Raw genomic sequence first — 25,425 nt, 5'->3', positions numbered from 1 at the left:
GGTCCCAAAAGAAAATTAATTCCGTGCCGTAGATATTTTAGATCATTCAGATTTCGCTTTACAGCCCAACTAGAGCAATAAAATGTCCCGCAATCCCCCACTGTTACCAACTGAGACGCCTTAAATTCATTTAATCACCATTATCTCGGCCAAAAACTAAGGCCGCGCCGATTCGGTTCGTTCCGCATAATCCGCATTAAGGCCGCAAGCCTTAATTCCGCTTTTGTACTGTTTGCCTGTTTTCTTTCTTATCTGCCGGCAAAATTTGTCTAGGTGATGCCGTAAAATAGTCTAGGCCGGGCCTCGTGTTACACCGTAGTGTAACACGATGTTTAAGTACATTTATTTGTTAGTTATGTTATTTGTCCCGATTTTTTTCTTTCGCTTCAGTGAAATGATCCTTACATGGAACTGAGTCGATTGGTATCAAAAAAATTTTTTGTCCATTTCATTGATTTTCATGGACAACTCACGCTTGACCCCAAAATTGTTGTCATAAAAAAGAGTTGAAGTTTCCTCAGACAGTTTCCCTGTAACACGTATGGTTTTGAATTTCTCCATACTGGCCCAGTTAAAAAACACACTGTACATCTCCACTCACTACTTTTGATCTCAGAAAATAAAAGAGTTCCCACTGGATTTTTAGAAATCTGAATCCATGCGGACGAAGTCGCGGGCATCAGCTAGTAAGTTTGTATTTAAAAGCAATAAAAAAATGAAGGTTCCAAGATTAACTTATATTCTTATAAATTTTTGTATTAAATTGGTACGGATTAGTGTAACAAGCAGCCATTTTAAATGGCAGTTACCTAGCTTCACTGGCAACGATTTATTTGAGCTTGCACTTCCCTTTATTGTTGCTTTATGCTTGCAAAAATAAACAATGTATTTCGCACTAATTAAATTGGAAGTTTGTCGGAAAATTTATATTTTTGGGGTTCCGTAGCTCAAAAGAAAAAAAGGAACCTTTATAAGATCACTTTGTTGTTTTGTCTATCTGTCTGTCTGTCCGTTAAGTATGTCAAGAAAACCTATAGAGTACTTCCCGTTGATATAGAATCATGAGATTGTCAGGTAGGTAGGTTTCATAGCACGAGCAAAGGAAAAAATCCGAAAACCGTGAATTTGTGCGTAAATAAAAAAAAAATTTGTTCGCGAAAAAATTTATTTTCTAAATCACGTAAAGATAGATAAAAAACTTTATGAACAAAACAAGAAAAACAAACACACAACAAAAAACTTTATAGTTTCTTGTTTTGTCTTTGTTTTTTCCATGGGTTTTTTCTTAATTCTAAAGACAATTTCGTGCAAAGATGGCGCAGTCCGTCATTAACTTGCAGTGTTCTACATAAAAGAGTTAAGTATATCTTGTGCGATGGCGTAGAGCCTTGGAACCCTCCTTGTGCGAATCCCACTCGCACTTGGCCGGTTTTTGAGCCGTCTGCCCATCGATGGAATGATAGGGGATTTATTCAAGTGTTTTCGTGTTTGTTTCATTTCATTCTCTAGTGCTTGTTGTATGTTTACCGGAACGTAGATAATTGGTATTAACTACCTATTATAACTGTATTTGGTATTGCGATTTTAAATTTTATCGTTTAGGAGTTCATTGACTATTTTTGTGTCCATTTTTAACCTCCAACCCAAAAAGTGTTATAAGTTTGACGTGTGTATCTGTCTGCGGCATAGTAGCTCCTAAACTAATGAACCGATTTTAACTTAGTTTGTTTTTGTTTGAAAGGTGGCTTGATCTAGAGTGTTCTTAGCTATAATCCAAGAAAATCGGTTCAGCTGTTTGAAAATTATCAGCTCTTTTCTAGTTACTGTAACCTTCACTTGTCGGGGGTGTTATGAATTTTTAATTTACACTTGTTGTTCTTGTTTTATAATTTTCTTTTTTTGATCAACACACACACACATAGACACATACCGACCTTTATGTAAAGTCAAAGTCAAATATTTTATTCAAAGTAAGCAGTTGCACTGGTAAGGCGTGGCAAACTATGACCTGAACCCTTCTCATTCTTAGAGAAGCTCCGTGTTTAGTAGTAGACTGGCAATGGATTGATCATGATGACGATGATTTCAAAAGGCCGATTCACACCAATTGCGTATGCAGCGCGTACACGTGACACGCGCGTAGTGACGCATGTAAATCCGTAGACATAACTGCACGCATTACGTCTACGCGAACGTTCACGCCACGCAAGCGGTATGCCATGTCTCATACAGTTCCATATATTACATTCCATACTACGTCTACGCTTACGCAACGCTTACGCAGCTGTTATATTCGACGAGCTGTTATACTCACCCATTTCGATAAATACCACCCCAACGACAGTTGATTAATATTTCAAATATCAAAAGTGCCGAATTGAATTTAAACGGTCCAAGCAGACTGAATAAAATACCCAAGCCCTCCCTCGTGATCAGAAGCAGTGCCTTTCTTTTAATGAGCACATAATGATGAAAAATATGGCATTACAGTCGCCCTTGCTATATTAATCGGTGCAATTTTTCCTCTCGCATTTATTGCTTGGAACGAAAGATAGTGGCGCTCAGTGCTTTTCAGTGTTTCTATGTCTGGTAGTCGTTCGGTATGACTTATTACTTGATTTGTTACATTGCTTTTGGATTTCGGGGGGTACCTAACCGTTGTTGTCTTTTGTTTTGTCTTCTTTAGTATTTCAGATATTTATTAAGGATGTATATTATTTTAACTTCTATTTTACAGTTCTGTTCTACTTAACATTTTCTTAGTAAAAAAATTAGCTATTTCTCGCTATATAGTTATCTGCATCAGTTGAAGATTTTTTAAATCTCGTAAGAACTCTATCTTTAATTTTTGGTAAAAAAATCTTTATGCCCGTCGCCAGATTACGAAGTTTCCCAATAATTATTAATAATTCATATTTTTTTAACCCCCGAACCAAAAAGAGGCGTGTTATAAGTTTGACGTGTGTATATGTGTATCGTGAATCTGTGTATCTGTGTATCTGTATACAGATAGATATCTGTGGCATCGTAGCGCCTAAACGAATGAACCGATTTTAATTTTAAGTTAAGTTTTTTTTAATCCATTGACATATTTTCTTTCCTACTTTGGTATTCTAATTTAGGACTCAAGATGAATAATAGTACCTATGCTAACTGAATTAGGTATTAGGTATTTGGCTAAGTAGTCGACTTTTAACCTAAAATATATTGTGTCAGTCAGTGATCTCGTATATCGTATTTACCTACTCTTCATTAAGATAATAACAAAGCACACATATTTGGAACATTATAATTGTGCCCCAAATTATATTTGCTAATTTATGCTCATTACTTACAAGGTTAATTGCCAGTAGATGTAATATTATTGTTAAACTTAAAGCCAACATAACTGAATAATATTAACTTCTCCGTGAATATTAGTTACTTAACTGAAAATCACTCACTTCGCATCCAAGCTTCGGGTTGAGTACGTTTATTAATTGAGCGAAAATTCATCCCTAAAAATTGCTATATCGAACCACAAAATATTAACATAATTCTATCCTCAGATGTAACTAAAATTGTAACACAATATCATAAGTTGCACAAAATGTCCACAAGTTGCCATCACAGGCAACACGTCAAAGTGTTATCAGCGGAATGAGGCAAGGTAGCTGTAAATCACACTAATATTGTAAAGCGAAAGTTTGTGTGTATGTATGTGTGTGTGTATGTTTGTTACTCCTTCACGCAAAAACTATTGGACGGATTGGGCTGAAATTTAGAATGGAGACAGATTATACCCTGGATTAGCACATAGGCTAATAATACTTTTTATCCCGGAAAACAAAGAATTCCCATGGAATTTTTAATAAACCTATATCCACGCGAACGAAGTTGCGGGCATCAGCTAGTATTAATATAAATCGAGGAGCCCAACTGGATTCGGATTAAATTCATCAGTTGATCGAAAACTCTCTTTAGAATAACTATCGATTCACAAAATATTAACATAATATTGTATCCTTAGGTGCAACTAAAATTGTTACATAATGGCGTAAGTTGCACAAAGTGTCCGCAACTTGCCGTGAGCCCAAAAATTACTATCGAACCACAAAATATTTACATAATTCTATCCTCAGATGCAACTAAAAATTGTAACACAATATCATAAGTTGCACAAAATGTCCGCAAGTTGCCGTGACAGGCAACACGTCAAAGTGTTATCAGCGGAATGAGGCGAGGTGGCGGTAAATATTAATATAAATCGAGGAGCCCAACCGGCTTTGGAGTACATTTATCAGCTGGGCGCAGACGCTGGTGGATACTGAGCGACACCTTTTTAGTCGCCTAACATTTATAACCGGGAATAATGGATGTATATCAAACGAAGAGATACTAGATAAGACACAATAAACTTTTTTTTTTAATTTATACACCAGCGCTTGGCTACAATTAGAACTGGTGACAAGTGATGATACAGCCTAAGATAGAACCCGCTTGCCTAGAAGATGCTTATTCGCTTTTCCTTGAAGGTACCCATGTAAAAATTGGAAGGGTAAACTGATGCTAGAAGGAAGGAAGTTGTGAATGGATAGTATTAAAAGAGTTTTAGAACTCATTAAAAATAAGGTTTAAAGATGCTGAATGCTGTGGCAACTGCGGGTAAAGAGAGTGCAAATATGGAGTGTAAGGCTATGAATATGGCCGAACGAATGAATGGATCAGTTTTAAAAAGAAAAGAAAGAAGAAACGTTTGTATTTCGCTCGCAACGCATTAAAGTTTTCTGTGTGGTGTTGCCAACAGAACCTAACTTACAAATTTTTTATTTGAATAGTTCGCTAAGAGCTGTCTAGAAAATAACGCCGTCGTGATTCACGCCAAAAACAAAATTTCAGTGACGTTATTCAACTCTATATTTAGCTACATATTTAGAAGGCAATAGAAATAAGAGCTTTAGTGATAAAAACTAAAATTTTTGCTACGCCACAGTTTAATTTTATTTTAAAAGTGCCTCTAGCACGATTATTAGGTACTGACCACAGAAATAAGAGTTTTAGTACAAAAAAATTGAAACTAAAATTCACATTACGAATGTTTGCTACAGTTAAATTTTATTTCAAAGGCGCATCCAGCGCAACTTTAAATCCACGCAAAGCGTCCTCAGACTCGAATAATTTATCTTGGGAGCAATCAAGACGGTAATTTTCGTGAAGAGTGCGCTCTAAAACTATTTCAGCGGGGCCCTAAGTTTCATTGTTGCGCCGGATGATATTTTTTGTATTATTTATTTCCATTGTTTCTTTGTAACGAGAAAGTCACGTAAGTTTTCGCTTGTTAAAAACTGCTTGGCTCTCGAAATACGAATTTGGTACACTTTTTGATCCATCCATCCATACTAACATTATAAATGCGAAAGTATGTCTGACTGTCTGTCTGTCTATCTGCTACCTTTTCACGGCCCAACAGTTTAACCGATTCTGACGAAATTTGGTCCAGGGTTAGCTTATACGGACGGGACGGACAGAATCCCAGAAAATCAAAGAGTTCCCACGGGATTCCCAAAAACTCATCCGCTTAACCGATTTGTATGAAATTTGGTACCGAGGTAACTTGCGTCCCTGTAATTGACATAGGCAACTTTCAATCCCTAAAAATCAAAAAGTTCCCACGGGATCTTTAAAAACCTAAATACACGCGGACGAAGTCGCGGGCATCCTCTAGTTGATAATAAGCAAGAAAATAGTTTCATTTTGCCCCATGACGTCATATTCCATCGAATAAATGGGAACTACCCTGCATGTATATAATACTTACTGTATATTCTAGTTACACCGTTTAGTATCCACAGTGCAAGTGCAACAATATGATACACTGCATGCAATATGATATTGTTAGTGTAGAACGTAGGTAGAATAGTGTCCAAAACTGGAGGAAATTGTAATGCAAATAACATGCATGTATAGAGAGATTCCGCCTCGGAGACTGCAAATTGCTTTGCTTGATCTAAATATTGACTCCTCTCTCCCCAGAGGTGAAAGGGGTCCGCATCTAATCATAAACGCAATTTCTCTGTTTAACTAGTATGTTAGCATATACGATGGTATAAAGTACTTTTAGTAGTCATTTGGTGCTCAAAAAGGAGTTAAATCATCATCATGATCAACCCATCACTGACCTATTTATTACTGAGCATGGCTCTCAACTCAGAATGAGAAGGTTGTAGGCCACAATCTGCTACGCTGGTCTAATGCAAATTGCCAAACTTCATACACCTAACTCTGATATGCAGGTTACCCTACGATGTTTTTCTTCACCGTTAAAGCAAGTAATATTGAATTGCTTAAAAGGCACATTCTTAGCTCCGAAAAGCTACTAAGCTTAGAGGTGCGTGCCCAGAATCGATCCCTGACCTCACGAATAGAAAGTCAACGACTTACCACTATGAAATCACACCGCTCCTCTCACAAACGTATATGTAAAAGTATCTTACTAATATTATAAACGCGAAAGTTTGTATGTATGGATGGATGTATGTTTGTTTGTTACTCTTTCACGCAAAAAAAGTACTGGACGGATTTGGTTGAAATTTGATAGAGATAGATTGTACCCTGGATTAACATATTGGGCTACTTTTTATATCGGAAAATCAATCAGTTCCCACGGGATTTTTAAAAACCTATATTGGTAACGGCTAGTATTGAAATAAAACAAAAAAATTCAAATACAGCACACACAACTTTATTGTAAAAAACAATTATTTATTTACAAATGAAAACAATAACAAATTTAAAAACTACAACAATTTAATATCAAACGGAAAAAAACCGGCCAAGTGTGAGTCAGACTCGTGCACCGAGGGTTCCGTACTATGTACAGTCGTATTATTTCGATATTTTGAACTATAATTCAAAATATTGTTATGCATAAAAATAGACAAAAATCTGTTTTAGAATGTACAAGTAAATCCCTTTCATATGATACGTCACTTGGCATGTTAGTCTTACTTTGAAAGTTGAAAATACTAATTGTATTAATTGTTCAAGAACACATTATAATTTTTCTTTGTGATGTAACCACAAATTCACGGTTTTCGGATTTTTCCCCTTAAGCGTGCTACAAGACCTCTACCTACCTTTCATGATTCTAGGTCAACGGGAAGTATTCTATAAGTTTCTTGACAGATACGACAGACAGACAAACAGACAGACAAAGAAGTGATCCTATAAGTGTTCGTTTTTTTCCTTTTGAGGTACGGAACCCTAAATTCATCCAAACGTAATGAGTATTACAATAAATGAGATCAAATTATTTAGAAGCATTTCATTAAGGAGTGCGCCCATTCACAAATTCTTATTGTGAGGAATTTTAATTCGATTGTGGCGCTTAAGCAATTCATCTTTACGCCGGGTTACATTTAAATATTGCAAAGTCAGCTCGCCTTTGAAGAAAAGTTTGTAGTAAATGAAGTGAGGGGTTTAATAAATATTCACTTGCGTTTCTTTTAGGCTTCCAACTTGATATTGCGGACAATTTAAATCGAATTACAGAGCTTAAGCGATTAAAATAGAGCTTGTTATTTAGCTTATACCCACAACTTAACAATAGTAAATAATTTTAAAAAAATAACATTGATATAAGAAAAAGGTACTTATTAAAAATGCCAATAAAGAAAAACTTTCCTAAAAATTGACTAACAATTTAGTAGAAAACAAAATACAATAATTTTATTCAAGCTATAGCACGCATTTATTATAATGCACCTGTTAAAATTGTATTGAGTATTCCATAATTCTAAATTTGGTGAAACAATAGTACTGATTCTGATGGCAACTAAATTGTAGAGTACCTATCCGCATCTTTTTCTTAACAGTGGAATAAGAAAAGGACAGACAAACTTAATTTTTTTTTAAACTGTCAAACCGACTTCAGGTGCCAGCCTTGTAGTACCACTGTTCACGACAATCTATACTAATAAATAAAATTGGAGTGTCTGTCTGTAATTTCGAAATAACTACCGCATATTAAGGCATATGGTTATTTGAACGATACTATAACCGAATCACACGTTTTTAAAATTTTTGTCTGTCTGTCTGTCGGTCTGCCTGTCTGTCTGTCTGTCTGCCTGTCTGTCTGTCTGTCTGTCTGTCTGTCTGTCTGTTTGAAAAGGCTAATCTTGGGAACGGCTGAACCGATTTTGACGGGATTTTCACAGACAAGTAGAGGATTGACCAGGGAGTAACATAGGCTACTTTTTTAACCGACTTTCAAAAAGGGAGTTGTGTTTTTCTACCTATGTACACCGAAATCTCCGAGATTTCTGAACCGATTTGCGTCATTTCTTTTTTAATCGATAGAGGAACTTTGCGACATTGTTTCATAAAAAATTTGGAGTCCAACTCCTCAATCCTGATGCTGCAGGGGATCTGACCAATCCACGCGGGCGAAGCTGCAGGCATCAGCTAGTTATTAATATGAATCTTGTAACAAAACCTCGAGTCTTCACCCACACTAGCACTTAGCAGGCATCAAATGCGAGCTATGAAACGACTAGAAGTGACTAGGTATGTGCGCGTCGTGGCAGAGTGACAAAGAGTTTTAAATATTTAAGATCTTTGATATCACGCCACCAGCACCAGCACAGCACGAGAGCTTAAATATGTAATACTTGACAGATATTGATTCAGGATCAAACCGAAAGCTCACTCACTCTGACAGTGTTTTAATTAGTAGAAAATCACTAAAATGTACAGTATAGAATGGACCGGCTATACTCACGTATTTAATCGATGTAGAAACGCAGATATATAATAGATAGAAACGCATCCGGGGTCCTTTTTCTTAGGGACTCGGCACAGCGACGCGCAGCGAGCCGTGTCCCTATGAAAAAGGACCCTGGATTGGTCCGAAACTAGCCGGGCTTACATCGACTAAATACGTGAGTACAGCCGGTACATTAATTTATACTTAAAATGAAAATCACTCACGATAGTTTAAACATTAAAAACTTTGAGTCTTTAATTTTAAATTCCTTTTCCATTTCACTATTATTAAAAAGATAAAGATGCAGATAATCTGAATTTTGTTTAAAGAAAGACATCAGAATCGGCGCCATGCCACTAAAATCTAATTCAACACACAAGACTCATAGGTAGGTATCATATACTTGATGTTGATGAACGCGTCGGGCCCGCCGTACCGTTCCAGGATTTGCAGCGTATCTTCAATCAAATCTGCCACGTTCTCGCCACGGGTTGTCGTGTTGTCGATACCAGCTCCCAAGTTACCTACAGATTTAGATCAGATTAATTTATCGTGCCTACAATCAGTGCTATTGTTTGGGAAATAGAGGACATAATAATCCATCCATGAAATAAGCTCTGATTTCTCATCGTCGTCGTCATTTAACCCCACCGGCCCACTAATGGGTACGGGTGTCCTCTCACGAGAAGGGCCTAGGCCACAGTCTACCACACTGACTAAGTGCAAATTAGCATACCTCACATAGTGTGAATGGAGGACTCTAAGGCGTACATTGGCATGTGGCAATGTGGCATATTATTGTAAATTGAATATATACTTGAAAAGAGCAACCGCCGAGTTTCTCTTGCTGGTTCTTCTCGGTAGGAACGGCATTCCGAACCAGTGGTAGATTTTTTTGACAATTCAAAAGCACTTGTAAAAGTTTAATTGAATAAAAACATTTTGAATTTTAATTTACAGATTTCGTCACGATGTTTTCTTTCACTTTTTCGTTTTGATTTGTAATCAATAAAAATATCAATTGATTTGTGGAATCAATACTGGCTTATCACTCTGCAGTGGTCGTATTAGATATAAGAGAAATAATAAAGAGGTATTGACACCGAACGGACGTGTTTAAATTACAAACCCCAACAAATAATATTGTTATATTATTAATACTTAATACTAAGTCAAACTGAGTTCAATTTTATTTGTGCATATCGTTCAGTAGGTATCTATTAAACCTTAAACTGACTGGAGAATAGAAAAGGATTACGAAAATTTGAAATAACAAAACATATTATTAGAAAACCATATTAGCCGTACACAAATTACAGTAATAATATACAGAGAACAAAATGAATACTGAAAAACATAATTAAAAATAAAAATAGATACATAAAAAGCAGCATTATTTAAATTAAAACTACATTTATTAATTAACTTAGGAAAAAACAAGGCTTAATTCAAGCAAAAGTAAGTGAGCTAAGAGACGAGCTAAAAAAGTTTTTAATAAAGAGCACACAATTAGGTAACTCACACAAAAGTGGCTCTTTTTGCTCCTATATCATTAAAAGTACACCGGGAAGCCTTGTAAACAGATGTACATACCTCGCAAAACCGCAGAATTATAAATATTATTATAGAAATGATAGGTATCTGCTGTCTTTAATGCTACGACAATATTGTGTTGTCGATCTTTAGTCATAAAAATCATTATTTTTCAATAATAAGGTCTAATTATTATTTATGTATTACTGCCTGCCAATAACTGGTGTGCAACGTGGTTTACATAAAATCATTTAATTAACACAGTAACAAATTAACTCATAATATTTTTTTAAGTATTAAATAGTACCAAGTTAGACTTAAATAGAAAGACCGCTGTTAATTTAATAACTATAGTGGGATAGTCTTTAGCAACTCACTCGTACGAAAATAGCTTCACAGAACATTTTTATTATCTAATAAGTATAACATTCAAAGAAACGTATATTAAACTGTAACTCTACGCAACTGTCAATTATTAAAATCGTGTGCTAAAGCAACAACGTGGCGTTAAACTCGCACTCATGTACCATTTCTATAACTATTGTGAATTCTGTGAGCAAAACATTAGCTCGCCGGAATAAGCCAAGCAAAACGGCAACGAAGACACCCCAAACCGCAACCACAACTATTTGACAACACGAGAAATGAGAAGGCGTGAAATACAGCAAACCTGAGACTCAGCTAATGCAATTAGAATTGTTTAGAATTCCACGAGTATTTTTAGGGTCAAAAAGGAACCCTTATAGAATCACTTCGTTGTCTGTCTGTCTGTCTGTTGTGTGTATGACCGGTCAATGAAATCAAACCCGTATATATATAATAGGTACTTCCCGTTGACCTAGAATCTTGAAATTTGAAAATTAGTAATGCTTTATCATATCTTTAAGTTGTGCCACACATAGCAAGCTTTATACTAGAGCTTTAATTTTATTTTCAAGTGATAGAAGCGTCGTACAAGGATACTATTCATACTACTTCCATTGATGGACATTCAGAGGTTCCTTGTAAGGATTTAGAGGATTCTTGTACCAAAGAACACGATCTTTAAGATATTGTAATCTGTAGCATAACAAACACTTCCAAGTAAGTATAATCGTTATTTTTCGTTTCTGTAAATCCTATTGAAAATTACTTTTTTCAATTAGACATTGTAAGGTCTACATCTCCTGAGGATACTCCGGTGTCGGGGCGAAACGCGCGTCGAGTGGTGTTGGAATTTGTGTGGTGCTGCGTACCATACAGATTATAGCAAATTAAGCTTTTGTTTCATTGTATATCATGGACTTCCGCAAAATAACGCCTGCTTCTATAATACCTATTGAAAATACCAAATATTGTGTACCAGAATGTTGAAGCTCCAAAAACAAGCAATTAAATTTTAACGACACAGAAAAGCTACACGTAGGCTACAGCATTGTCGCAAGGCAACAATGCGAAGGTAACACCCAGTTTGAAGCTCACAGAATTCCCGTAACAATGCGGTCGGGTGTCAGCGCGCGGCGAGGCCGTGACGCGACTGAATTTCGCAACGTTGTCCTGACGACGCGTATAATAATTAATCTACTCGAACGCCCCGACGAGTCTATTAGACTGCGAAACAGTATCTGGCATTTGATATATACTTGTTATGCCTGATTGATGAGATTTTTTACGATGAATATATTACATAACATACACGGCGAATATAACCAAAATGAGAGTATTTAATGGACATAAAATTTAATTTCTGACGCATCCATCTAACCCACAGAAATTCAAATTCCCTGGTGAGTTTTATAATTATAATACAATATAAATCATGTGGAAAATTTGGTGCACTAAACGTACATTTTATTTTTTATTTCGCAACGTTGGCCTGACGACGACGCACTAAATTAATCTACTCGAACGTCCCAACGAGTCTATTAGACTGCAAAACAGTATCTGGCGTCACAATACTTGTAATGAGTGATTGATGAGATTTTTTACGATAAAGACACACGGCGAATATAACCATAAATTAAAAATTTATAACACCCCCGACAAGTGAAGGTTACAGTACATAAAAGAGCTGATAACAGCTTTCAAACGGCTGAATATTGGGCTGAACCGATTTTCTTGGATTACAGCTAAGAACACTCTCGATCAAGCTCCCTTTCAAATAAAAAAAAAACTAAATTAAAATCGGTTCATTAGTTTAGGAGCTACAATGCCACAGACAGGTAGGTACATAGATACACACGTCAAACTTATGACACCCCTCTTTTTGGATCGGGGGTTAAAAACGACTCTATATCCATATATCAAAGTGTTTATTTTTTAATTTCGCAACGTTGTCCTAACGACGCGTATAATAATAATTAATTAATCTACTCGAACGCTCCAACGAGTCTATTAGACTGTGAAACAGTATCTGGCATTATGAGCGTGTCAATTTGTTACTTGTTATGCGTGACTGATGAGATTTTTACGTAGAAAATACTCGTGTGGTAAGTGATGTAAAGATATTCGTTGTAATTAATAACGATAATAATATCTGATACAGTTTTAAAGCAAATAGACTATGAAACGACTATAGTACGCGACAGGTTGAAATGGCAATCGGGACAGTTGTGTGGGGTATCCCCCCGCCTCATACCCCATTGCCATCTCGACTTGTCGCGGAGTAAAGGTATACCGTGTGGCGTCGTCGGAGCAGCGCGTGACCAAGAGTTTTAAATATTATAATATTTTTAAATAAGTACCTTATAGGTATTTGACAGATATCGATTTAGGATCAAACCGAGAGTTCACTCACTCTAGTTCACTTTGCTACCAGTGCGTAAGATCAAAAGTATAATCATCCATCTATACATATAATAAAATTGTAGAAAAGTGGTGTCTGTACAATGGAAATATATAAAAAAAAAGTAGCAGGGGTTGTTATTATATCGATGCCGAACTCGAAATTGTAATTAATTTTTTTTTGTCTGTTTGTCTGTTTGTCTGTTTGTCTGTTTGTCTGTTTGTCTGTTTGTCTGTGTGTTTGTGCACGCTAATCTCAGAAACGGCTTATTCGATTTAGATACGGTTTTCACTAATATATTGTAGTAAGCTTCACTTAGGATTTAGTGTTTATTTCATGTCAATCGGTTCATAAATAAAAAAGTTATGTCAATTTAAAGAATCACGGCGCCTCGCGCCTGAGCGTCCGTGGCTATATAAAGCGCGAAAAGTCACTATTCCACGCGAACGAAGTCGCGGGCACAGCTAGTAATATAATATTATAAATGCGAAAGTGTGTCTGTCTGTCTGTCTGCTACCTTTTCAGGGACCAACAGTGTAACCGATTCTGACGAAATTTGGTACAGTGTTAGCTAATATCCCGGGGACGGACGTAGGCTACTGTTTATCCCGGAAAATCAAAAAGTTCCCACGAGATTTCCAAAACCCATCCGCTTAACCGATTTGTATGAAATTTGGTACCGAGGTAGCTTGCGTCCCTGTAATTGACATAGGCATTTTTTTATTCCGGAAAATCGAACAGTTCCCACGGGATCTTTAAAAACCTAAATCCACGTGGACGAAGTCGCGGGCATCCTCTAGTTAGTAAATAAAAATACTAACGGTTTCTGCCCTTGAAGAGGTTGAGTATGGGTAGTATTTGCCGATAGTAAGGCACCAACGCCTCGCCGACCTTTTCGCTACCCGTCACAATCATCTGTATGCATTTGAGAGCGTGGCACAGCACCGCAGGTCGTTTAGTTGCGAACGCATCTGAAAAAAAACAATGAAAAAAATTTAAACCCAAAATTTTAAAAACTCCCGACACAACAACCTCTATAAGAAAACTAGAAAAGAGCTGATAACTTTCAAACGGCAGAACCGATTTTCTTCGTTTATAGCTATGAACACCTTTCGGTGGCTTGATCGAGAACGGTTTGAAAAAACAAAAAAAAATTCAATCAAAAAAGTTCATTTGTTTAGGAGCTACGATGCCACAGATACACAGATACACACGTCAAACTTATAACGCCCCTCTTTTTGGGTCGGGGGTTAAAAATACGGAAAACCCATGAGTGTATATCTTGGTAGACCATATTATTATTACTAGAAAACCTCGAAATATACTCTTTCCATGGAAAGAAGTTGGTATATAACACTGTCTCTGTCCGGTAATCGCATACAAATGACAGACCCTAAAATCTTAGTGGGTGATAACCTTTTCGAGGCACCATCCAATTACAAACGAAACTACGTTTGCGAAATCAGTGATTAAGGTAGAACACTTTTTAAAAAACCTGTCAATTTATACCCTATTGATTCACTTCAACTCTCATATCACGTTAGCTAAGTTCATGTTAACTTGAAACTTTACACTTGTACCATAGTTGCTTAGTTATTAACCCGCGACCCAAAAAGAGGGGTGTTATAAGTTTGACGTGTGTATCTGTGTATCTGTCTGTGGCATCGTAGCTCCTAAATTAATGAACCGATTTTCATTTAGTTTTTTTTTTTGTTTGAAAGGTGGCTTGATCGAGGGTGTTCTTAGCTATAATCCAAGAAAATTGGTTCAGCCGTTTGAAAGTTATCAGATCTTTTCTAGTTACTAGTACCCTTCACTTGTCGGGGGTGTTATAAATTTTTAATTTACACTTGTTTTCTTTTATTAAGGTACTTGCCATTTCATGACGATCGACGTGAATCCAAAGAATGCTTACGTTTTAATAAAAATCCTCTTTTACATAATCAAATAAAGGCAATCCGAATTTCTAAAGCAAAACGAAACCTTGCAGGGGGCGATCATTTTACGCGTTTAATCCGGGAATTTGATGGAATTCGACTATTTCCCGCCCTTCGTTCGACGTTATTTCACCTGGATGGGAGGTATCGTATTGCACGATGGCATTGTTTATCCTAAAGTCAAAACAAACAGAACGCGATACGGCAGCGTGTCTAATACCTAGAAGCTATACAAAAATTTTCCTGAATAAATCATTCACCCACTCATTCATTTATTTCAATTCCTCCCGACCGAATTTTGGCCACTGAAGCCAAGACTAGTCAACTAACGCCGCAATCCCCCCTTCTTTATCTTTCTGTCTGTCAAGAAACCAATAGGGTACTTCCAGTAGAACTAGAAGCGGGTAGCATAAGTACAGGAAAAAATCCGAAAACCATGAATTTGTGGTTACATCACACGAATCAATGATTTATTGTGCAAAAATCGGAAAAATACCCGTGTACGGCACCCTCGGTGCGCGAGTCTAACTCGCACTTGGCCGGGTTTTTTTTAAGTCGTTCTCGAATTCATAGACGGTCGTTGGTAGACGTCGTGTCGCGCCTCGCTGTAATCACGCTGTGTGTGTATGCTAGGCTTAACGATTCTCAATTATATTGAATTTCATTTATAATAATAAATTTTTCGTCAAAAATAAAGATAGCCCGGTTTTCTAGACTTTTTGTTGTTTTATCATTAATAAGATTAGAGCCACGACCATAGTCCCGTGAATTTAGGTTTTAAAATCTAAATCCACTTTTTATTTTTCCGGAATAAAAAAGTCTTTGTAAGTCTGCAGGAAACAAGCCATCTTTGTACCAAACAGATGACAGAAAAAACGAATAGAAGTCGCGGGGACTTCATCCAGGTGGTATAGGTTTTTTAAATTCCATGGGAACTCCTTTATTGTCCGGGTCAAAAAGAAGGCTCCGCCCCTGGGATGCAAGCTATTTCCTGGCCGTGAAAGCTAGGAGACAGACAGATAGACATACTTTCGCATTTGTACTTTATATTAATAATAAGCATTTTATTATAAAGACTATGTCAAAATAAAAGTAACAAGTACTTACTTTTAATAGGTATAATAAGTTGTGGCACAACCGGTAGTATCTTGTAAGACCCCTTGGTGACGAGGTCGTGAATACCCCGTTCTACTATGAAGGAAAAGGGGTAAGTCCCTTCCGCAAGGCCATCGAAGAACATTGGCAGGTAGTGGTGGAAGTCCAGCTTCTCTATTGGTACCTGTAATATACATTCGTGTTAATGGCCGATTCACACCAATTGCGTATGCAGCACGTACACGTGAGACGTGCGTAGTGACGCGCGTGAACCCATAGACGTAACTGCACGCATTACGTGAACGTTCATGTCACGCAAGCGGTATGCCATGTTTCATTCAGTTCCATACATTACAACGCAATGGCGTACCATTACGCTTACGCAGCCTGTGTGAACGAGCTCTAAGGGTCTTATACATGGTGATATTTTCACGCGCTGTTTAAGCGTGTCCGACGCAACTAAAACGCACTGCGATGGCAATATATACGGTTGAAATCTGTGTAAATTTGCATACATTCACTAGGCCGTTGCTGCACTGACGACGTACGTTTTAAAACGTGCGTAAAAATGTCGTCCATGCAGTGCAAAGACGCCTAGGACGCACTGCATCCGTGAAAATACGTTCCGAAGTAGTTATAGAACTATTTGTATGGTAGCTTACGCATAATCTCCGACTTCTATCATCCGAGTTCTCTCCGACATCTTTGAAAATATCACGGATGTGCCTCGGATTCAAATTAGACATATGACGTAGATAAGATGAAAGATGTCCATTAAATAGCTAGGACTTCGATCAGAGATCGGATCAGTGCGTAAGCAATAGGGCCTCGATAGCTCAACGGTTGAGGAGCGGACTGAATTCCGAAAGGTCGGGCGTTTCAAACCCTATCCATTGCACTATTATTGTACCCACTCCTGGCACAAGCTTTAAGCTTAATTGGAGGGGAAAGGGGAGTATTAATCATGATTGGAATGGCTAATATTCTTTAAAAAAAATATCCGAGTTCGGTCCGAGTTTTTATATCCGTATTTACACGGACTCGGATTGGATGCAAAAGTACCACTCGCATTGTTTCGTGCCATTTATGGGCTTTCGACGCTATTCGCACGCGAGTGAAGAGCGGGCCTTACAGACATCGATGCTAGAAAGGAAAAACTGCGTAACCCCCTGTCCACACACTGCCCGTGTGGCATGGGAAGGAGCGGGGAACGGAGGCAGAGACGTAGTGTGGCCGCGTTACTCGCATGCTCCTCGTTCATACCCATCGCTCCTTATTTTGTCGGTAAGTATGCAAAAGCGCGCAAGCTGCCACCGTTTCAACGTCCATCGCGTTGCAAAGGCAAGCGACTTAGTGCGGCGGTGTTGCGATTAATTGCGCGAGTAGAGCAGTGTGTGGACGGGGGGTTAGAGACACACTTTCAGAAACTGAGTTACATGTACAGTTACCTTCCAAGAGAGCTGTTTTCCGCTGGTAGTGAACTCAATAGTGACGGGGAACTCTCCTCTTTGGTAGCACCTCCTGAACATGGTCGGCTTTGGCGGCAAAGGGTCGTAAACGCCGGACTTAGGAGGCGGTATTACCTTCGTGTTCTTTTGCATCGCCTGCACATAGCCCACTATGTATTAGAGGATGAATATTTATTTTATTTTTATTTTATTTACTTAATCGTAAAACTTACTAGGTTTTATAGAAAACCACAAGAGATTACCTACTTATTACCTAATTGTAACACTGTGTGTGTGTTGTGTTGTGTGTGTGTGTGTGTGTGTTCTCAAAGGTATGTGGAGTCTGCCAATCCGCACTTAGCCCGCGTGGTTCACTATCACACTTAATATTATAAAAGCGAAAGTTTGTATGTGTGTGTGTGTGTGTGTGTGTGTGTGTGTGTGTGTGTGTGTGTGTGTATGTTTGTTACTCCTTCACGCAAAAACCACTCGACGAATTTGGCTGAAATTCGGAATGGAGATAGATAGTATCCTGGATTAGCACATAGGCTACTTTTTATCCCGGAAAACCAAAGAGTACCCACGGGATTTTGAAAAACCTAAATCCACGCGGACGAAGTCGCGGGCGTCAGCTAGTAAGTAGCTAAACCGTTCTCATTTTGAGAAAAGACCCGTAGTGGCTGGCTCGGCGCAGCGATGGGTTAAATCAATTGCAATCGTATGCCATTGTAAATAAAGAGAACTTTAAGATGTTATGCACTCCTCCCTGGAGTACTTAAAGTACCACAGAATATTATAATAGTAGGCCTTAGACCTATTTTGGTAAGGTACCTACTTACATACTACGAATACTTAACTTTATCTTGGTTTATAAAGTAAGTTTCATAGTAACACTTACCTGAATGGTAAACGCCGGGACAACCCGGCATTTCCTCGCCTTGCTCCCATACGGATAATTAGGGCTCGGCTTCTTCAGCGAGTTTCGGAAATCCTTCCCGCATATGTCCGGGGCACAGGGTGGTAGTAACACCATTCTTATAGCCACTACAAAACAAAGACAGATAAGAAATATAAAGAAAGAAAGAAAAATCTTTTTTTTTACTATCACTTAGGTCTGGTATCCACCTAAGCGGAGAGGTGAGGAGACGTGTACAGTCAACCAAACATATTTTTTACCCCCGCCGACCCAAAAAGAAGGGTGTTGTTATAAGTTTGACGTGTGTATCTGTCAGTGGCATTGTAGCTCCTAAACTAATGAACCAATTTTAATTTAGTTTTTTGTTTGAAAGGTGGCTTGATCGAGAGTGTTCTTAGCTATAATTCAAGAAAATCGGTTTAGCCGTTTAAAAGTTATCAGCTCTTTTCTAGTTACTGTAAACCTTCACTTGTCGGGGGTGTTATAAATTTTTAATTTACACTTGTTAAAAGATGATGTGATAATAATTTTTTCACGTCATCTATTATGAATCCGATTGGTCGACTGAAGATATCTCCTCTCCTCTCGTTTTAAGTGGATACCGAGTCTCACAAGTTAGCCCTTGACTGCAATCTCACCTGAAGGGTAATTCACTAACTTACATTATGTTTAATCTTCAGTAATAAGTATTTGATGTAGCACACAGAACTCCAATATTATAAAAGCATTCGTTCACAAAGAATCAGTCAATTTTTAGTCTCTCACTATTTCACTCAATCAAAGAACATAGTAGCTAACACAGGTCACAGGTAAATATAATAGATAAATAATCGGTTTATCGTATAATATCGATCTAAAATGTTGACACAAGTAATAAAATAAGAAAGTAAATTTGCTCGGCCGATCCCCGATTGTGATTGTTTGATTGTTTATTTTGCAACTCGATCGTTGCTAGGTAACGGCTCGCCTATATCGATTGGTCGATGGCAGCGCCGCCGCGCGGCTTCAGGTCGCGTTAGGACAGGGACAGACTAAGGTGACAGATTTATTTTTGTTTAAAACTTTTAAAACTTTTTTGTAAGCATCACTTAGAAAAGCAGCTATTATTTATGTACTAACTGATGCCCGCGACTTCGTTCGCGTGGATATTGGTTTTTAAAGATCCCGTAGGACCCCTTTAATTTTTCGGGATAAAAATTATTTTATGTGTTAATCCAGGGTATATAACAAAAAATAAATAAATAAATAATTTTTATTTCATATATTATATTCTACTTCCATTCTATCTCTCTTATATTCTATCTCCATTCTTTTCAGCCAAATCCGTCCAGTATTTATTGCGTGAAAGAGTAGCATACATACACACAAACTAAACTTTCGCCTTTATAATATTAGTGTGATATTCAACGTTTTGACAAAGAAGTTAATATTTTTCCTATTTAATAACACCATATTAAAAACTTTAAAGTTTACTTAAATACACTGTTCTATAGTCGAATAATATGCGGGCATAAAGCAAATTTATGCGCTATAAAATCATAAAAATGCCACGTGAGCCCGCAACCTTATGTTCGGACGCCGCGAAATTATATTAGCGATGGGGAATTTTATTACATTTTAATATAAGGTATCTCACAATATCGTCGGTGGAAGGAAAACCGCCACGAATTTTGATGGCTTCAGCTCTACGTAGAAGAGTACGAGGAAATTTTCTTTGATAAGTTTCTAAGTAGGGAGCTGGTGGCAAAAGCTTACCAGAAGTTGAAAATAATGAAGCTTTGATTAAAAAGTGTTTTTAAAAAATCCGAGTGATTTGCAGTGCTGTCACAGTTCATGACAGCTATGAAACTCATGACAATACTTCGAGACTTCAAGTACACTGACAGGCGTCAAAATAATATGTATCTACACTTGATGATAGATAGGCTATTAAAAACCTAACCTAAAATAAAAGTTAAAAAATTAGCAATGTTAGCAATTTAGCTAATAAAATAAAAATTAAATCAAAAAATATTAATCAATCAGTATATTTTACCTAGAGAAATGACCGTGATAAATATCGTGGCTTGTGAAAATCCCTACAATCTATGTCCAGCAGTGGACGAATATTTATTGACGATTATAACTTTAGAGCAAATAAATTAAAAATTCGTCATTATGTTAATTTTTTCCACCGACTCCGTAGCTATTTCTTCATAGCCATCGAAAAATTTATGGAGTCTGTATAAATTGGCGGCCGATAGATTTTTTATTACTTGTCGAACTTTTGATGTCATTACAGAATGTTATTAGATTTGTTTTAATATCTTTCGAGGGTTATTTTGAGGGTGCTTTTAAAAGTGACTTTGTTACTTAAAGATAACTCAGAAGACAAGGATTTATCAAGAAACTATCTTTATAAAAAAAATAAACAAAACTTTTAACAAACGTTCTTAACTTTAATATTGAAGCTTTGATATTATTAGTTTTCTTTTACGAGTATGTACGCGCCTTAACGATAAAATAGACATTTCACCACACATCAGCATGAAGATTCGATATTTAAAATTTAATAATAGTATCAGCTGCGTTCAGTTTTATGAAAATTTTTATAGCGTCATCGCGTTCGAAGTTTCAAATGAAGAACCTCTTTCAACTTACAGTAGGAACTAGGATCTATAATAAATAATAAAATAAAAATAAAAATAAAAAAGCCTTTTATTTCTTCACAAATATTTTTACAAGAGAGATTATTAAATATAACTTAGAGTACTAACTAGAATTAAAGTAAATAATTTAAATATCTTAACTTTAGTAGGTACAATAATATTTTTATGAAGAACCCTTTTCAGGTCAAGGCCTCCTCCAGAGAACTCCATTTTGCTCTGTCTTTGGCTTTGAGCAGGATCTATATGTGTAAATAATTCGCGACAGTTCGACATGGCAATCGGGGTGGGAACGCACAGTTCACACGCTAACCCTGTGCGGATTAGCGCGGGTGCTGTGCGGGTGTGCGAAGCGTCCCCCCTCCTCATACCCCGATCGCCATGTCGACCTGTCGCGAACTACTTATAGGTTGACTAGTTCGACTAGACTCGGCTTTGCTCGGGCAAATTTTTGAAAATCACACTTTAATATTAAGGCGAAAGTTTGTGTGGATGTGTGTGTGTGTCTTTGTGACTCCTTCACGCAAAAACTACTGGACGGATTTGGCTGAAATTTAGAATGGAGGTAGATATTCTCCTGGATTAGCACGTAGGCTACTTACTTATCAAATCTAAGAGTTCCCACGGGATTTTGGAAAATTCAAATCCAAGTGGACGAAGTCGCGGGCATCAGCTAGTGTTTTCTAAAGTGGCATATCTAAATTAAAGAGCAATCCAAACCCTACACATATCCACAAGACCCCCCTCTAGTGTTAAACTTGCACTACGAGTAATATGGACAACAATTGCATGAAAGTTAGGGTTTGTGTCCTTTGTGACCTTTCAATTTTTGACCATTGAGTCCTTAAGACACGAATCACTGAGCCAGAAAGATATCTATCTATATTTTAGAGATCCATTTATATGATATCTTTTATGAAATTTAAGTTTTTCATGACTTTTTCCAACAGAACGCTCCCGAACAAGGGGAAAGAAGCTCTTTAAAAATACCTATAGAATTGCGCGCAAAGCAATTGAAATGAGAATGGAGGCACAACAAGAAAATATGGAAGCCGCTAAAAGATCGCTTTCCCAGAAATTGTACAGGTTTCTTGGTGCTTTGTTTATTTATTAGGTGGAGTTCTTTGAGGTGCTTTATGTAATTCCAGTTCTAGCATGCTACTTTGCTGTACCTTGTGTTTATTTCAATACTAACTAACCCGGCTTTACTAGGGCGAAATTTCAAAAAATCCTTTCTTATTGGTAATCAAAGAAAAAATATCAAACTTCTAGACCCTGCTAGGTCCCTGGTGGGCTCTACCTACTGATAATATGTCAGTCAGTTAGTATAATCTTCTAACTTTTTGCTATAGCAACAATAGAAATATGCCAGTAGGATACACACTCGGTGAAAATTTCAACTCTTTAGCGATTACGGTTCTTGAGATACAACCCGTTGACAGATAGACGGGCAGATGGATGGACAGACGGACAGTGGAGTTAGTATAGGGTCTAGTTGGCACCCCTTGTGTACGGACCCTTAATACAAGTATTAAAACATTTTCAGAAACACTCAGTATACGATCCAATAATTTGTTTCGGGCTATTTATTATATTACCCAATGATAAAGTGCTTGTATAAACGTATGGGATCCGGGAAGAGATTTCGAGGTACATTCAATTTGTTGTAAAGTCGTTCTGATGAAATATAAGCGAGCGAATGTACGGTTATATCGAATTTATGTCCGAGAAATGTGTTGCGTTCTTCATATGGCCTCGTTCAGGGAGACGCGAAGTGCGATGCGTTATGCATAGCGTAGCCAAAATATTTGAGATTAAACAGGGCTCTCTCCGTCACTTACTCCATACAATCGTAGTCCCAATTTCATTTGAATATTAAGCAACCAAAGTCCATGAAATTTTGCAGACATATTCTATAAACTAATATCTGTGCCTGTGGCGTTTTAGATTTTTTTAAAAATGTTGGTGGCGCCACCTTTTGGCTATTTATTGGTTAACGTAATGTGATAAGGTGTTTCACATTTTTTCCTAACTACCCTCCATTCTCCCTTCGTGCACTTTCGCCTATCTTCGTGGTGTTAACTGCAACGCCACGATGTTCGCGTCTTTATGACGCCAGTATGTCATGCACGCTCCGCGAGACGCACGTACGACAATTGAGTCGCGTCCTCGTGTTCATTCAACCCAAGATGGTGGATATGCGATCGCCGCTGTTCGTCTGAGATACGCCCCTGGAGTGTCCCGTGAAGTGAATTGTGCCTGTGCGAGGGACTGCGAGTGCTTGTGCGTGCCTGTTCCTGTCTTCAGACTGTCGAGGTTAGTGCACGAGTCCTTGTATCCTTCATGTGCCCTTTGACCCGCGTGGACACCTTCCAAATTCTAAATTAACATCCAATACAGTCCACTCAGTCTCTCGCCGTCGAAGGTGGACAGTGGCCTCGGAATTGACACCATTCTTTTTGTGTTCCGTTCGAAGCCGGATCTTTCGAACTTTGTTTCGTCAACTACGTGGCGACTGCGATCTAAATTGCTGATCCATCCCTCTGGTTTGACCTAACAAACGCACCCGCTCTTATTAGAATTGCCTAATAAGTCTATTTTATATTATATATCCTATATAATGTATTTTATAAAGCGTGGCATAATATTTGTCACGCATTTACAACGATCATATATCGTATCTACGCCACAATAATTGAGTTGTAGGCATCCTCCATACATATATAATTATATATTTGTATATTTTAATAATATATTGCATATTTGTTAAATAAATTACACGTAAATTCGTAATATTTCGTCTCGCAAGTCGCAACCGACCTAGGTACCTACATATTTTACGGTCGGATCGTGCGACGTTGCATTACCGCTTAGTCATTAACAAGCGATATCAACCCGGTTTACGCGTTGAATTATTTTATTCGTGTAAACATGGCGGACAAGAATAAAGGTTTAGGAACCGCTTCCTCGATTCCAAAAGATAGGGAGTTAACATTGTTAGAGGCTAAACGAAACGTTATTTTCCAAAGAATCCAAAATATTTATGATTCTTCAAAAAACGTACATACAAACGCGGATGTAAAGGAAAGTTTTCTTAGCTCGGTTGTCACATTAGATACGCTTCGTACTGAGTTTCAAAAACTTGTAGATCAGTATAATGACCGTTTATTAACGATTGATCCTGATGCGACACCTCAATATTATTGCTTAAGTTCCTTTGACGAGTTGTATGGTCGTATTAAGTTAGTTAATTCGCAAATTAGCCCTCAAACTCAAAGCAAAGAAGCTTCACTGCGTAAAAATAAGCCAACTTTGCCACCTATCGAATTGAGGTCATTTGACGGTGACATTCTTTCATGGCCTTTATTTTATGCCAATTTTAAATCGACTATACACGATAATACAACTCTTACTGATTCGGATAGGATGTATTATCTTCTCGGTAAACTGACGGGGAAGGCGCTTAGCGCATGCTCAGGAATAACGCCCTGCGCCGAGAATTATTCGTTGTTGTTGCAAACTCTCATAGACAAATATGACGATAAACGAATGATAGCTGCTACTTATTTAGATCAGTTGTTAGAATTTAAATCTATAAGTGCCTCTGCTGATAACTTTGATTTATTTATAGAAAAGTTTGTGGCGGCCTATAGGGGCCTTAAAAATCTTAAGCTACCTGATTTGACAGATTTTATTGTATTACATATCGCGCTTAAGAAAATAGATTCAGATTCTATACGTACTTTCGAACGGCTAGGTGATTCGTCTTCGATACCTACCTTCGAAGATTTAGTTAATTTTATTAAAAATCAATCTAAAATAATGCAGCGCTTGTCTCCAGCGTCTCCGAGCAGTGATACAAAGAAAGTTGTCGATCGTGGAAGCACAGCTAACAAGAAAAATGCTTCTCAAAAACTAGCCTTTGTAACCACGGTTGACAATAATAAACCCGCTGTTAAATGTTTGTGTGATAATATAACTCATCAACATTTATTCAAATGTCCGCGGTTTGTGCAAGCTTCTCCAGAAGAACGCTTCCAATTGGTTAAACAATATAACGCGTGCGTAAATTGTCTTTCCAATAAGCACAATCAGGTTTCGCGCTGCAATTCAAATACGAATTGTAAAAGGTGTAACCTAAGGCACTCGACCTGGCTCCACATTACTGCGTCAGATTTGAACCCCACTACCTCCAGTGGCATGCCCGACACTGTAACCACTGAGCCGCTAGGCACCGCGCCCGCCACGTCGAGCGATGCGCAGGCGCCGCTGCCGGCTGTCATACAGCCCGTGCGCTCGGCCGCGGTCGATAGAACCGGTCCAACGGTTACTTTGAACGAGAGC

The 25,425-nt window shown here is 37.7% G+C and overlaps 2 protein-coding genes across 9 annotated transcripts in view; one reads left to right on the top strand and one right to left on the bottom strand.

Annotated features, from left to right (window-relative positions):
• Positions 1-25,425, top strand: part of LOC123869656 (CUGBP Elav-like family member 4) — an 895,280-nt gene that overhangs the window by 314,308 nt on the left and 555,547 nt on the right. The window lies entirely within an intron of this gene.
• On the bottom strand, positions 9,016-19,381 carry LOC123869658 (parkin coregulated gene protein homolog). 2 transcript variants are annotated; one of them, XM_045912653.1, is made up of 6 exons: positions 19,075-19,381; positions 18,419-18,564; positions 17,521-17,676; positions 16,085-16,256; positions 13,862-14,011; positions 9,016-9,267 (listed from the first exon to the last, which is right to left on the bottom strand). In XM_045912653.1, the coding sequence occupies exons 2-6, from the start codon at positions 18,551-18,553 to the stop codon at positions 9,107-9,109; spliced, it is 774 nt and encodes a 257-aa protein (XP_045768609.1). In that variant the 5' UTR covers positions 18,554-18,564; positions 19,075-19,381; the 3' UTR covers positions 9,016-9,106. The 2 variants fall into 2 exon arrangements, with proteins under 2 accessions (XP_045768609.1, XP_045768608.1); XM_045912652.1 differs by having other exon boundaries at positions 19,099-19,381.

This window comes from Maniola jurtina, chromosome 11 (genome assembly GCF_905333055.1).
Source record: "Maniola jurtina chromosome 11, ilManJurt1.1, whole genome shotgun sequence".
In the NCBI taxonomy this organism is placed as follows: Eukaryota; Metazoa; Arthropoda; class Insecta; order Lepidoptera; family Nymphalidae; genus Maniola; species Maniola jurtina.
This window is presented reverse-complemented; position numbering and strand designations above follow the sequence as displayed.